Source organism: Panthera onca, chromosome A1 (genome assembly GCF_046562875.1).
Source record: "Panthera onca isolate mPanOnc1 chromosome A1, mPanOnc1 haplotype 2, whole genome shotgun sequence".
Classification (NCBI taxonomy): domain Eukaryota; kingdom Metazoa; phylum Chordata; class Mammalia; order Carnivora; family Felidae; genus Panthera; species Panthera onca.
Window position 1 is genome coordinate 105,407,609 of NC_138339.1, and position 13,628 is coordinate 105,421,236.

Below are 13,628 nucleotides of genomic sequence, written 5' to 3' on the forward strand. Positions count from 1 at the left end.
AAGACAGACTAATTTTAAAGTCCTTAAAAGGTAAGGCAAACCACAACCTCTAATATTTAAAGAGCTTCTTTTAAGAAGCCATCAAATGATTTATAATCAATCACAATTTCAAAGAAAACAGAAGTCTATGTACCTAGAAGGCATCTTGGCAATGAGGAAGCTGGTAAAATGAACTCAAAACCACTAAGATCTAAGAAGTGTTCTGAAGACAGAATTCTTGAGTCTGGATTCCTGTTAAGAAGGCTTATACAAACCACTATTAATTTCTCACCTTAAAAATCCTAGAGTTGCAAGGCTAACTTATCTGAAATTAATGAAAGAGAAGACAACTATTGAAAAAGAATGCTATAGGGGCACCTGGGTGGCTCAGTCAGTTGGGCGGCTGACTTTAGCTCAGGTCATGATCTCGTGGTCTGTGGGTTCGAGCCCCGCGTCTGGCTCTGTGCTGACAGCTCAGAGCCTGGAGCCTGCTTCCAATTCTCTGCCTCCCTCTCTCTCTGCCCCTCCTCTGCTTGCTCTCTGTCTCTCTCTCTCAAATAAAAAAAGAAAAGAAAATTAAAAAGAAAAAAAGAAAAAGAATGCTATATACAAATTTTATAGGTCACAGTGAAAATATTGGCAATAACTATCCCTTATTAACTCTCTGGTCCAAACATCTAACCCCAAATATCCAATACTAAAACATATAGAAAATTATAATTTGTAAGCATAGAAGCTCATTTTGGTGAATCTACCATAAGAACTATGACTTAAAACACCCCTGAATTACCCCTTCCTCTGAGTTCTGCTATTGATCCCTGAGGCCATTTGAGATCTAACATAAAAACTTCCTTTGCTTAAGAATGTATAAGAATGGTTAAAATTAACAATACAAGAAACAAAAGGTATTGGTGAGGATGCAGAGAAAGGGGAACCCTCACACTGCTGGTGGGAATGCAAACTGGCATAGCCACTCTGGAACACAGTATATAGATTCCTCAAAAGGTTAAAAATAGAACTATCCTACAATTACACTACTAGGTATTTACCCAAAGTGTACAAAAATATGGATTCGAAGGGGTACATGCACCCCGAAATTTATAGCAACATTATCAACAGCCAAACTATGGAAAGAGCCCATATGGGCTCTTGACTGATGAATGAATAAAGAAGATGTGGTGAGGGGTGCCTGGGTGATTCATTTGGTTTGAGCATCTGACTTTAGCTCAGATCAGGATCTCACAGTAAGTGGGTTTGAGCCCCAGTGCACAGCCTGCTTGGGATTCTCTCTCTGCCCCTCCTAGCTCACGTGCACGCTCTCTCTCTCTCAAAATAAATAATAAACTTAAAAAAAAAAAAGATGTGGTGTATATATACAATGGAATATTAGTCAAGCATCAAAAAGAATGAAATCGTGTCATTTGCAACGATGGAGATAGACCCTGTTAAGTGAAATAAGTCATTCAGAGAAAGACGAAATACCAAAAGATTTCACTCATGTGGAATTTAAGAAACAAAACATATGAACAGATGGGACAGGGGAGAAAGAGAGGGACACAAGCCTTAAGAGACTCTTAAAGACAGAGAACAAATTGAGGGTTGATGGAGAGAGGTAGGTGGGGGATGGGCTAGATGGATGATGGGTACCAAGAAGGGCACTTACTGTGATGAGCACTAGGTGATGTATGTAAGGGATCAATCACTGAATTCTACTCCTGAGACCAATATTGCACTGTTTGTAAACTAACTAGAATTTAAAAAAATTTGAGAAGAAAAAAACAATGTATCTTTTATGGAAAACGCAAATTCATCATCATCCATTCAAACTGTCAAATTAGGTGAGTGTGCCTATCAGCTGTTTTGCCACCTGTGTGTCCTTTTGGAGAGGTTGAGCAAGCATAGGCTAATTTTACAATGACCCATTTTTTGGATTAGCAAATATTTGTGTTTATTTGGATGCGTACTCAAATGGAGAACACCAAGTGGATAAAATTACTCTTTAGGTGGGGAAAAAAAAAAATCTATCTGACATGGCTTCAGTATCTCTAGAGCTCAGTGTCTAACAGAGATCATCTACTTGGAAAAGTCTGATTTTGTATCAAAAGTCGTGAGATCAGCCAAATGTAAGTAGTATTTTTACAGGAATTTTATCTCAAGTTTCAAGATCAACAAACCATTCCAAATCAACCGTAAGAAATAACATTACATAATAGTCACTTAATGGCTATTGTTTTACAGTAACAAAGGTTTCATTTACCCAATTTCCTAGACTACTTTATTCACCAGGCAGTTTCTCCCATGACAAACATACCTCTTCCTCTTAACCCCTCCATGTATATGTAAAAATAGAACCTTTAATACTTATGATTTCTAATTTAAAGATATCCATCATCTAGCATTTGAAAAGCTATGCATGTTAAAGGGACATAGGTGATTTTTATGCAAGCTATGGATTCAGTGATTTTCTTCAAATTTAGCAGCCAATCAGTATGGCAGTGGCTGGATAATAGTCTAATAGTGACTCAAGAAAGAAATGCACTAAGGTCAAAGTCAGGGTCCTGAGACACCGACATGCACTGTAATGTTTAAAATTAGAATAAACCATAGCAAAGACAGCTTTAGGAAATACTCCTATGGCAAAATGACCCTGGTGAATCCATCAGTTTTCTTCTCTTTCTGATTCTATGACCCTAGGAGACCTCAGCAAGGGTCATCAGTTCCTCATTCGCTCCGCCCAGGTGATTCACTCAGAAACTAATATGCTATCTCCAAAAGATATCTGCAGTTTGAAATGCCACATCACGCTAGAAAGTTTCCAGGGACACGAAGCTGGTTCTTACCTTTAAGAGCTAAAAGCTTACTTGAGAACTTCACAACACAAATGGTAGGTGGCCGAGCATACACCACGATCTGGATTTTGCCTATATATTGCCTACAATTAGTTTCCTAAGGGATCCCACACTGTAACACAATCTGAGCCACTGACAAATCTAAGAACACCAAGTCAGTGGAATGTAGCAAGTGTCAGGGTTCTGTAACAACCCAAGCAATGTGAAGCTTAAGAGATAAACATTAATGGCTGTCTAATCTCCTTACCAGTTTGTTTATACCTTCAAATGCTGCTCAGGCCTTATAAATAAATAAGTAAGTAAGTAAGTAAAAACCAAAAGCACCATATGATGTTTCAGTCTGATTTTGGCCTAACTACCTTCTCTAATAAGCATGTCCAATGGCCATTAATGTCGTTAAACCTCCTGCAGATCTTCTTGTTCTATTAATGAGGTTTCGGGTCAACATTTTCAGAATTTACAAACAACTTTCCTGATTACCAGGACAGAGGAAAAGAAAATAAAGTACCAGAACTTAAGTGTTAATGACCATGGGAACTTCTAGAGATCTTTCAAGTTACACAATGTCCCACGTACCACAAAAACCCAGTTTGCTATTATATACTCAAGACTTCCACTGATAGAGATTGCGCCTCTAATAAGTGGATTTATACACACCCCGTGCCCACTTTCATCCAGGTAGCCCCAGGACTATTTTAATATCTTGGCTCTACCACTTAACTTTCAAAGGGATTACTCAGTTACCATGACGTCACTCCCAAATGACTAGGTTACATGTAGTAAAGACAGCTCAGATTAAAATAGCTTGTGCATGCTCACACACACAAGATGGGTGTGTATGGGGGTGAGGTGGGGACTCGGGACTTCCAGTCTTAATCTCCCGGAGAAATCAGCCTCTTTCCAGTCTCCCAAATTATGCAGGAGTCCTATTCGAAGTTTTCTCCTCTAGGACCCATTTCCACATAGGGACTGAAGTTACTTCCTAACCCCAGCACCTCTCCGTTCTTAGCCCAGAAGGCAGATACTCTCCATCTTGAGGTGTACGACTCTCTTGTTTTAAAGACATCACCCAGGCTTCTGGTAACAGTATCTAAGTGTAAAGAGAACCAAGCAAAGCCATAAAAGCATATAATGTTCTACCCTGTCACTGTGAACTTGGTGATATACTCCACCCAGTGCTGACAAGTTCTAGCAATGAATAGCCCATGCCTGCCCATGGAGCACAGACTCTATATTATAATGGTTTATTTTTAAAGAACTAATTTTTAAATCCTCCTTTTGCACTCTCTCACACACACACACACCCATCTCATTTCTTTCCTCCTCTCTTCTTTATCCTTCCCTCTCAACCCCCAAAGACCTTCCTATTCAAGGAGCAAAACAGTCTGCAATCTCCTATTGAAAGCTTCACACTAGAGAATAAAAGCGTTATTTTCGACATGTGCATATTCCTGCTCACGTCCTTTGTACGTGGTAAACTTTACTAGAGTACAGGACACACAGACTGCTGTGGCGTGGGGTGGCCACGATCTCCCCAGGTACCACTGGGACAGCTGCTGGCTGTTCCTGGTCTGGGGACTTGGCTTTCTGCTCTTCCCTAAGGGGATCCCTTATTAGGTTGGGGGAGGAGGATCCACCGAGGGAGGGTCTCAAGGAATGCTACCAAAGTGAGAGCTAACCCTGAGGGGCAGACCAAAGGGTGAGTCCTGCAGTGACAGGCAGTCCCATCCAGCAGGCAGAGAACACAGTCTGGAGCTTGAAGAAAGGAGAGGGATGAAAGGAAGCACTGATGAAACAGGCCTGGGCAGAGCTCCGAGTGGGAGGAAAGGGGTGCAGAGACTCGGGGAGGGGCCACGCCTGCAGGTCAGGCAGGGAGAGGATGAGAGGAAGCCAGTGAGTGAACCAGGTTTCAGCCTCCAGAGGAACACACTTCGGGGAGAGTCAGAGCTCAAGCTCCAGAAAACACAAAGTGGTGGGGGCAGGGGGAGGGAGCTTCGGGCACTCAGAGCCTGTGATGTGAAGCAAGAGTGGTAAGTGACAGGTACTCATAAGGCTGTGGACAGAGCCTGATCTTCCAGAGAGGTGGTGAAAAGGAAACTGTCATTGCCCATTTGGGCGATGAGGCAGACAATAAAATGAGCAACAGTGAGTAAGGGGATATGATTCAGGGAACAGAGCTGCCGGGCCGGCTGTGAATGTGCAGGAGCTGGGACACAATGATGTGTCACTGCTGTAGGTAGCTACCCGCAGAGAGTGGTTACCACCCATGGTCTGCAATTCCTCACTTGACTACTATTTCCTGGCTCCTGGGCCTCAGCCCCAGCCACACCCCCACCCTGTCACTGCCTCTGCTCTTGGTGCTGAGGTCACCCATGCCTTCCCCATTGTCAGACACAACGCACATGTTCCTGCTGTCTCTCTGTGCAGTGACACTGCTGCCTGTCCTCCTCGCTGGAGCTCCATGAGAACACTCCAGATTCTCCTCCAAGTCTCTGTACCTGTACCTATCTGAATCTCTGCCCACTCCTTAAATGGAGCAACCTTATTCTCCCACAGATTCATCTACTGTATTTTTCGGATGGCCCTAATGATGACTCTCAAGCTTATTATTTCTGGTCCAGCCTCCCTGGTGCCCTAAACCCACACCCCCAACGGCCTGTCTAGGGCTCTTTGTTTCCTGCCTCAGAGCCTTTGCCATTCCCAGATGCCAATCCCAAATGCTTCCCACCAATGGCTCCTTCACGGTTTTTAGGTCTCCTGTTCAGTTTTATCTACCTCCTCAAAAGACACTCCCTGACCACATGATCTAAAGCAGCCCCCCACACTGTTACTCTCTCTTCTCAGCACTTACTTATAAGCCTTTGGAACACTGATCACCATTGGACAATTGATTTATTTAGATGCTTGTTTATTTGCAAGGCCCAAGCACTCTGTCTTGTTCACCACTATAATCCTTGCCCAGCCCAAGATATTGGTGCTGTGAATATTGGCTGAGTGAAGGAAGGAACACTTCCTTACATTCAGCACATATTAGATGCTCAATAAATTAGATTAATCAGGCTTCTGGGGATCAAAGAGATGAGTACAAGTTCTTTGGTCTTCCCTTCCCCCACGCCTCTTTGTAAAGGTAGTTCCTTCATCTCCCAGGTCACAATCCCCAGGGCCACTATGCAACGTTTCCTGATCTCTCAGAGTCGATGGTTCATCAATTTTTATCAACTTGATACCCTTTGTCTCTCTCAAAGTCATAATCTCACCGTATTCCTTCCTCACGCCTGCATAACCTTTTCGGTAGGCTACTGCAATGACTCATTCATTGGTTTCCAGGTCCCACCCTCCTCTCACAGACCTAAAATCCCCAAAGCTGCCAGATAGGCCTTCGTCCTTTTGGGTAAAGGCCAAGCAAGCTCCCACAAACAGCAAGTGCCTCAACTCTCATCCTTAGCCTGATCGCCCACTACTCATCCCCTTGTTGTAACGATGGAAACAATGTGAATACTGAGTATCTACTGAGAGTTTTTACGTGCCAGTCATTGTGTTAGGCATTTTACTCATATGAGCATATTTTACTCCTTACAACAATCCTGTAAGTAATTTACCTGTCCCTGGTTTTAGATGGAGCAACTCTAGTCCAGTGAACTTGCCCAATCTCATTCAAACCCAGGTGAACTGGCTTTTAGATCAACCCTCTTCACCACTGTGGTATACTGCATTGCCTCTGCAAACTTTATGCATCAACAATACTGAGTTATGCTTCTGGTTTTTTATGCTCCAGCAATATTGAGCTATGTATAGTCCCTTGAACTCTGTTGCTAAGGCCACTGTGCCTTCATACACACCATTTCTTTTGCCCTTTGGGATGGCCCTGTCCTTCGGTCTGATAAACAGAAGAAACCTATCCTTCAAAACCTCCCTGAGGTATTGTCTTTTCCATATGGCTTCTCCTTTGGCTCCTTGAGACCAAAGTCTCTCTTCCCCACTGGCCACTCCTATGGCTTATATGTACCTTATAAATACTTCTCTATTGCCCTGGTTTGCAATGATTCATTTGCATGTCCTCATTGAAGGCAATTCTATGACTCAGCTTTGGGCTGCAGTGCCCAGGCACACAATAGATGCTCAGTAAATGTGGATTTAATGGGACTTTCCATAAAAGGGGTGAGTACAAATTCACTAATACCCCACATGTCAGGACAAGACAGAAGTTTATTCTTCATACTCTTTAGAGACACATATTCATGACGAAAACAAAAAGAAAAACTCACCAAACACTACAGATGTTTCTGAAAGGAAGATGAAGCATACATAAAAATTCAATACATTCAGCAGTTAAAGATCCCTGAATGTACCTGCTGTTCGGAGCAACTGCTGAGTAATATGAATTCAGAAAAAAAAAAAATGAAAGAAAGAAAACATTAAAAAAAAACCATTTGCAACTACAAGGATGGAACCAGAGAGTATTATGCTAAGCGAAATTAGTCAGAGAAAGACAAAAATCATATGACTTCACTCATATGAGGACTTTAAGAGACAAAACAGATGAATATAAGGGAAGGGAAGCAAAAATAATATAAAAACAGGGAGGGGGACAAAACATAAAAGACTCTTAAATATGGAGAACAGAGGGTTACTAGAGGAGTTGTGGGGGGGGGGGGATGGGCTAAATGGGTAAGGGGCATTAAGGAATCTACTCCTGAAATCATTGTTGCACTATATGCCCACTAACTTGGATGTACGTTAAAAAAAAATGAAAGAATAAAACTGAGAAATAATAAAGTACACAACTTTTAAGTAAAGAAAAAACAAAAACAAAAAAACCCCAAAGCAACTTTTAGCCCATGAGTTCTCGCAAAATACATTAGGAAACTTGTTCCAAGTGATTAACTGAGTCACAAGGTGCTCATTGGCATGGACAATGACACTCGATTTAGGTGTCATTGAGATTTGGATAGCATCAGGTCAGCCCAATGAAAACATGACAGATTTCTGACCATTAAGGTTAAAAATCGAGTATCTTCTAGATTCTCTAGACTGTGTATCATTAAGACTAAAGTCGCACCTCAAAACTGAGCAGCAACACTTATAAATCAATGGTAGCCCTCTCTTTACATATGTGATATAAATCAAAGAGCAGCCTGATCTTCCTCCCCACAAAAGTTTTTAATCCAACAGGGGAAAAAGGTCATCGACATCAGTGGTAACATGAAGCAGCTGTAGATTTCTGTCCCTCAAAGCAGCAGGTGAATGGCTGTACTGAGTCAGCCTTGATGAAATGAGAAGGGGAAAGAGGAGATCAAGGCAGATATCAAAAAAGAAACTGTGTCCGGTTGAAAAGGAGTGCTTGATGAGATGGGACATCTTTGCCTTCTACCCGATCTCAGCAAGGAAAACTTTCAGTGTCTCACTATGGCCGTTCCCTTTATTCACAGGGATATGTTTCAAACCCCCTAGAAGAAGCCCAAAAGATGCCAAAGAGTACCGAACCCTATATACACCGTTTTCTTCTACATCCAAAATAAAATAAAGTTCATAAATTTGGCACAGTAAGAGATTAACAACGGTAACTAATAATAAAATAGAATAATTATAACATAGTGTAATCAACATTAGGCGAATATGGCCTGTCTCTCAAACTTTATTACACTGTATTCACCCTTCTTCTCGGGATGATGTACAAAGTGTCTATGCGAGGAGATGAAGTCAGGTGAATGATATAAGCATCGTGACCTAGTGTTCGGCCGCTATCATCTGCTTTGGGACTGTGGCTGACCACTGGTAGCTGCACCAAGTAGAACCACAGATTAGGGAGGACTGCTGTGTTAAGTAGATATTCTTCATCGACTTGAGGAAGTGGCCCTCTATGCCTGGTTTTCTGAGAGTTTTTGTCATATGAGTAATGGATTTTTCTGTGATCCTGTGATAATGCTTACTTAGCTTATTTATGTGATGGATTCCATTGATTGATTTTCTGGTGTTGAACCACCTGTGCATAGACTTGGGACCAACAGGTCATGATGAATAATTGTTTTTATACAGTGCTAGATTTGATTTGCTAGTAGTTTATTGGCAGAAGCTATGAGGTATTTTCCAGGCAAAACTTCCCTAGAAGTATAAACCTTAAGACAGTGTCACTTGTGATCATTCAAAGAATCTGACAGCAAGGCAAGAGGAAGTAAAGATATTTTGAAGGGCTTAAGACTTTACAGAATATTTATAAAAATTTTCATAAAATTAAAAGAAGAAAATTTCCCTTAAAATGAAAATGACGTGACAAAAAAACACACAGTTTCCAATGGAATATGTGAGCTTTACAGCAAAACACAAAGTCAGTGTGCACCCAGACAAGTGCTGTCCGTCACAGTCAAGACAAAAAAGAATGAAGGGAACAATAAATTGTCTTTGGGATTCAGGATAAGGAATTCAGGCTGTCAGTTCGTCAATACTGTGTAACAATCTAGGCCCGGGATTAGGTCTGCAGGATCCTCTGTGCAAGAACTCAGGGAGTTAGAAGTTATAGGCCCAGGCAGGCCCAGTTTCAAAACTTCAAAGTTTCCCTCTGACAGAGCAAACCAAGCCATGCTGAACTGGCAAGGCAAATGTGAAGGAGCAAACCAAAAAGGCTTCCATGATGACAACGGCCTATACAATACAGACTTAAGGCGAGAATGGGAAACCATTCGCCTTCTCCTTCTTTTGTCTGAGTGGTATAAACATTCTATCCCAAAGAGCTCTAAGATGTTCATTCACATGCTCCAAGCTGGATTTCAGTCTTTGATAGATGCAAGAAGCTGATATTAAAGAAAAGGTTAGGATGAGGTTCCCGAAGTTACTAAATTAATCAGAACAAGTAACTAGGAAAAACACGTAAAATGAATGATCCATCAGACCAAGTCGGCAAGTGTTCAGAAAAGCTCGGCTTGCGCCACAGAGATATGCCCAGGGCTAAGGCACGTGACCTGAGGGCGAGGGCAAGGGGTCCTCACCTGAACACCAGACACACCCACAATGAGACTGGCTAAAGGACAACCTGAGGACAGTGAGGTCTTTTTGAAAGGACAGATTTAGGGAACCTGATGAGCCAGCTGAGGAATGGGGTTAATGTGGGAGCTGGAGGAGGAGACAGGATTTAGAGCAGGGAAGGGAGGTCACAGAATGGGAAGAGTCCCACTGTAAGCATATGCTACATGTCCTTAGGGAAGGACACAGAGCTGGAACTGATCACTGTATAATAAGAGAATGCAACAACTACATACATCACCCTGGACCAGAAGACACCTGCCCTTCAAGTTTCCCAATCTCCATAATAAATATAAAGTAGTGCCGGTCTTTGAGACCAATAAGTAGATGTGTGTAGGCAGGATCTTCAAGACACCTATGTGCAAACTCTGGGAATCCTGGAAATCCCCAGTAACAGACGGGCTGTGACAACCTACACTAATAGAAGGGAGGGAAGAAAATCCATCCCCTTTTCTGTTTCCCTGAACTGAAAAAAACAGGTCTATGACTTAAGGAGTAGAGAAAGCCCTCCCACACTCTCCCATTTTGCTGGGAAGAACCTAAGTGACTTCAGAATGTGGGCTCTCTGCCTGTGTGAGTGAGCTGTCTGAATTGGCGTGTTCTGGGCTGGAACTAGAATCCCCTGGGCTGGAAAGTCAGGGTCAGACTGGCCTGAGAATTCGCTCAATAGTATTATCAACAGGTAGATGGCTAGAGGCTCCAGCTGCTTTTCAGACTCAGACACACAGGTGTGACGTCAGAGCAGACTGCTCTCTAGAAGCGGCTCCAGGTGAGAGTACAGATTGCATCATAGCCAGGACTAAACCAAAGGGCCCTCGACAAACTGAAAAGGTAAGAAGTTACAGACTTTACTGCCATGAAAGCGGTGGTCTTATTCACAGACAGCATTATCTCATCAACTAACTACTCGTGTTTATTTTGCTGGGGGAGAGGTGCATGGATGATACGTCTCGAACAAAAATGACCAACACCAAAAGATAAGGTCTCTGAATATATACAGCAGAACAAGAAAAGCACAGCTACCTTATGTAAATGGCACAACTTGAGAATCTCACACGGTTTACTGGTACCAACTCTGTTCAAGTTGCATTAAAGGTAGTATGACTTTAAAATCTAGTCAGTATCAGACATACACGTGTGTGTTTTATATGTGTGTGTGTGCATGCGCATATACAAAACACGACACTTGTGAGTATTCCAGGATGCTTCTGAAATCTAAGAAATACCATGGGAACCTTCCAAAGTTTTCCAAAGTATTACGTACCAGAACTTATACTACAAGATGCTACGGATGTAACAAGAAAGTACACCATTTCTTGTGTCCCTGAGACACTGGAGCCCAGAGCTTCAGAAGCTCCAAATCTGATAGCCAGCATCCTGTTTATTTGACCGCACCGCTGCTCTTACGCACATATGAGCACGTGTATGTCCAAGCCAAGTTTGAAAGAAAAACGAAGAATCTACATTTAAGCAACTCAGAAGGTATGCCCCTCTAAAACCACAACGATGCCACCTTTCTGTGCCGGACACAAGACACAGAAGAGAAACACTTCCTTTAAAATCATCTCCTCTCAATCTCGGAACTGCCTTTCACTTTTGCCCCCAGCTTCATCCTGGTTTTAAAATTGTCTTGGCCGCCACCTATTCTGTCAGGTATTTTACCAACTGAAAAGGCCAACCTGTATTAGGAATAAATGTCAGCAAACCAACAAGAACAAACAAACAAACAAACAAACAACAACGGCAAAGTTACGCGGACCTGTCTCTTTTAAACAGACAATAGGAAACAGGCTAACTTGAGCTTTCTTTGCATTGCACATCTGCACCTTATAAAGGTCAAGTCTTTACTAGAAGGTAACATCTGAGAGGCTCTACAAAAAGCAGAAGCGTCCTCGGACGTCTGGGTGAAGGAAAGGGCTGGAAAAGATCCCATCAGAGAGACAAAGTATCTTCCTCCTCTATTTCTCTCCCCTCCACTCACAACCCTTCCCCTCCTGAACCACATTTCAAAAGGAGAACAACTCTGGAAGTACAGGCCATCAGGATTACCCAGGAAATCCACGAGAATGACAGAATACCTGAAACAGCGGCCCCCTGGCAGGGCAGAAACTTTTCAAACTGCCACTGTCTAAACAGAACCCCAGCTGTTAAGGCAGTCTGGCCGCCTCCAAAGCCAACACACTCCCTTCTCCAGGCAAAGTATCCCCGCGGTTTTTACCTTTGTGTTCGCCGAAGCCTGTTCCCACTCCTCAAATGAGGCAAAGTAAAGTTTGAGAGCACAGTCCAAAAATTGGGGTCAGACATATCCATTTCGTTCTCTCTTCAATTCACTGCGGGTTCAAGGCCATAAGGCCAGACCAGGGAGGGAGGAGGCGGGGGGGGGGGGGGGGGGGGGGTGGAGAACGGAAAAAGAAAAAAAAAAAAAAAAAAAAGAAAAAAGAAAAAAAACAAAAAGAAAAAAAAATCCCAATTATCTACTCACTCCCTCCAGAGGAAACGTGCTGTGAACTGTGATCTCAAGAACTTGGAGCCTGTCTGAGAAGTACCCCTAGCCTTTAATTAACACACAGCCATTTCTCCAAGGCTCAGGAAACTTATTTCCTCTCGGGTTTGCCCTCTCCTGGTCAGCCCTGGGCAGCTATAAACAGTAATTACAAGAGTTGGGCCGTGCGTTCTGCACAAAATGCTGTCTGTGTGTGATTCAGTCCAAGGTACTTTGTCATCTGTTTGGCAGATACCATTTGCAGCTCCTGCGGGGGGTGGGAGGGGAGGGCGACGACTATTTTAAGGCTTCGGTTCCGGGAGGCTGCTGCTTATCAGCAAACCATTCAACATCCGAACATGCCCAGTGCCGTGTTTCCTTTTGGTATCTACATACAAGGAAAAGAAGTGAAATGGAAAAAGCGCCTCTTCTCCCCCTTCGGAAAAAAAGGAAACTTAAAAGCACTTGCAGAGAGCGGGCCTATAGGCGGACTTGAACAGGGCACCTTTGTGCGGCCTCCGCCGGCAGGGGCTGGGCCGGGGCCCCTTCCCCACCGGCAGACCCTCCCCCGGGAGCTGGGCCTCATGGGAAAGGGGGCAGGCTTGGGGGTGGGGTGGGGTGGGGACCAGTGCGCGAGCCCCGGAGCACCCCGGACCCCAGCATCTTCAGGCCCGCGCCGCGCCCCCGGCCCGCAGCCGCAGTTGGATCATTCCCCCCAAATCAATCAATCAATCCAGCCGCGGCCCGCACCCGCTGAGGTGAGCGCTGGGCGCACCTGAGGGCTGGTCTGTGATTCACGGCAGAATGGATCACCATGAAAACACTCCTAGGAAGTCAGTAATTACTCTTCACCCGGACGCTGTTTGTAGGAAAAGCACGCCAAGGGGAGGCCACACTCACCTAAAACCCCAGTCAACTGGATTTATGAGTTTACATCCAGTTGATGAGTTACGACAGGCACAGCTGTTGGCTTCGCGGACTGCAACAAATCCAGGGAATGGCCAGCTACCTGTACAGACGCTCCCTGGCACTTAGTCAACAAATGCTAGAGTTATTTTCCTGCCACATGTGTTAGAACTTGAAAGGAAGATGAAATCAACGTTCCTGTTGTTCATCTGGAAGAAAGGCATGGTGTTCAAAGAACTCCCCTAACAGGCAAATGCTTGTGTAAAAGTCTATACGGAAGAAAAAAAAAAAAAAAGAATTTAAATTAGCTGCCTTAAATTGGCGTAATACGGTGAGAGATAGTAAATTTTAAAACAAGATTTTAGTAAAAAAAAAAAAAAAAAAAAAAAAAGACT

General features: G+C 43.4%; 1 protein-coding gene across 12 annotated transcripts in view; it reads right to left on the reverse strand.

Moving 5' to 3' along the window:
* Window positions 1-13,628, reverse strand: part of MAST4 (microtubule associated serine/threonine kinase family member 4) — a 564,301-nt gene that overhangs the window by 155,732 nt on the left and 394,941 nt on the right. Inside the window, exon 1 of one of the 12 annotated variants that reach the window (XM_078449303.2) lies at window positions 12,064-12,567. The exons of 10 other annotated variants lie outside the window; for them this stretch is intronic. In XM_078449303.2, the coding sequence (XP_078305429.2) occupies window positions 12,064-12,155 (92 nt within the window). In that variant the 5' untranslated portion in view covers window positions 12,156-12,567. Of the gene's footprint in view, window positions 1-12,063; window positions 12,568-13,628 lie in introns of those variants that run through there. One more of the 12 variants, XM_078449324.2, reaches the window with a different exon arrangement.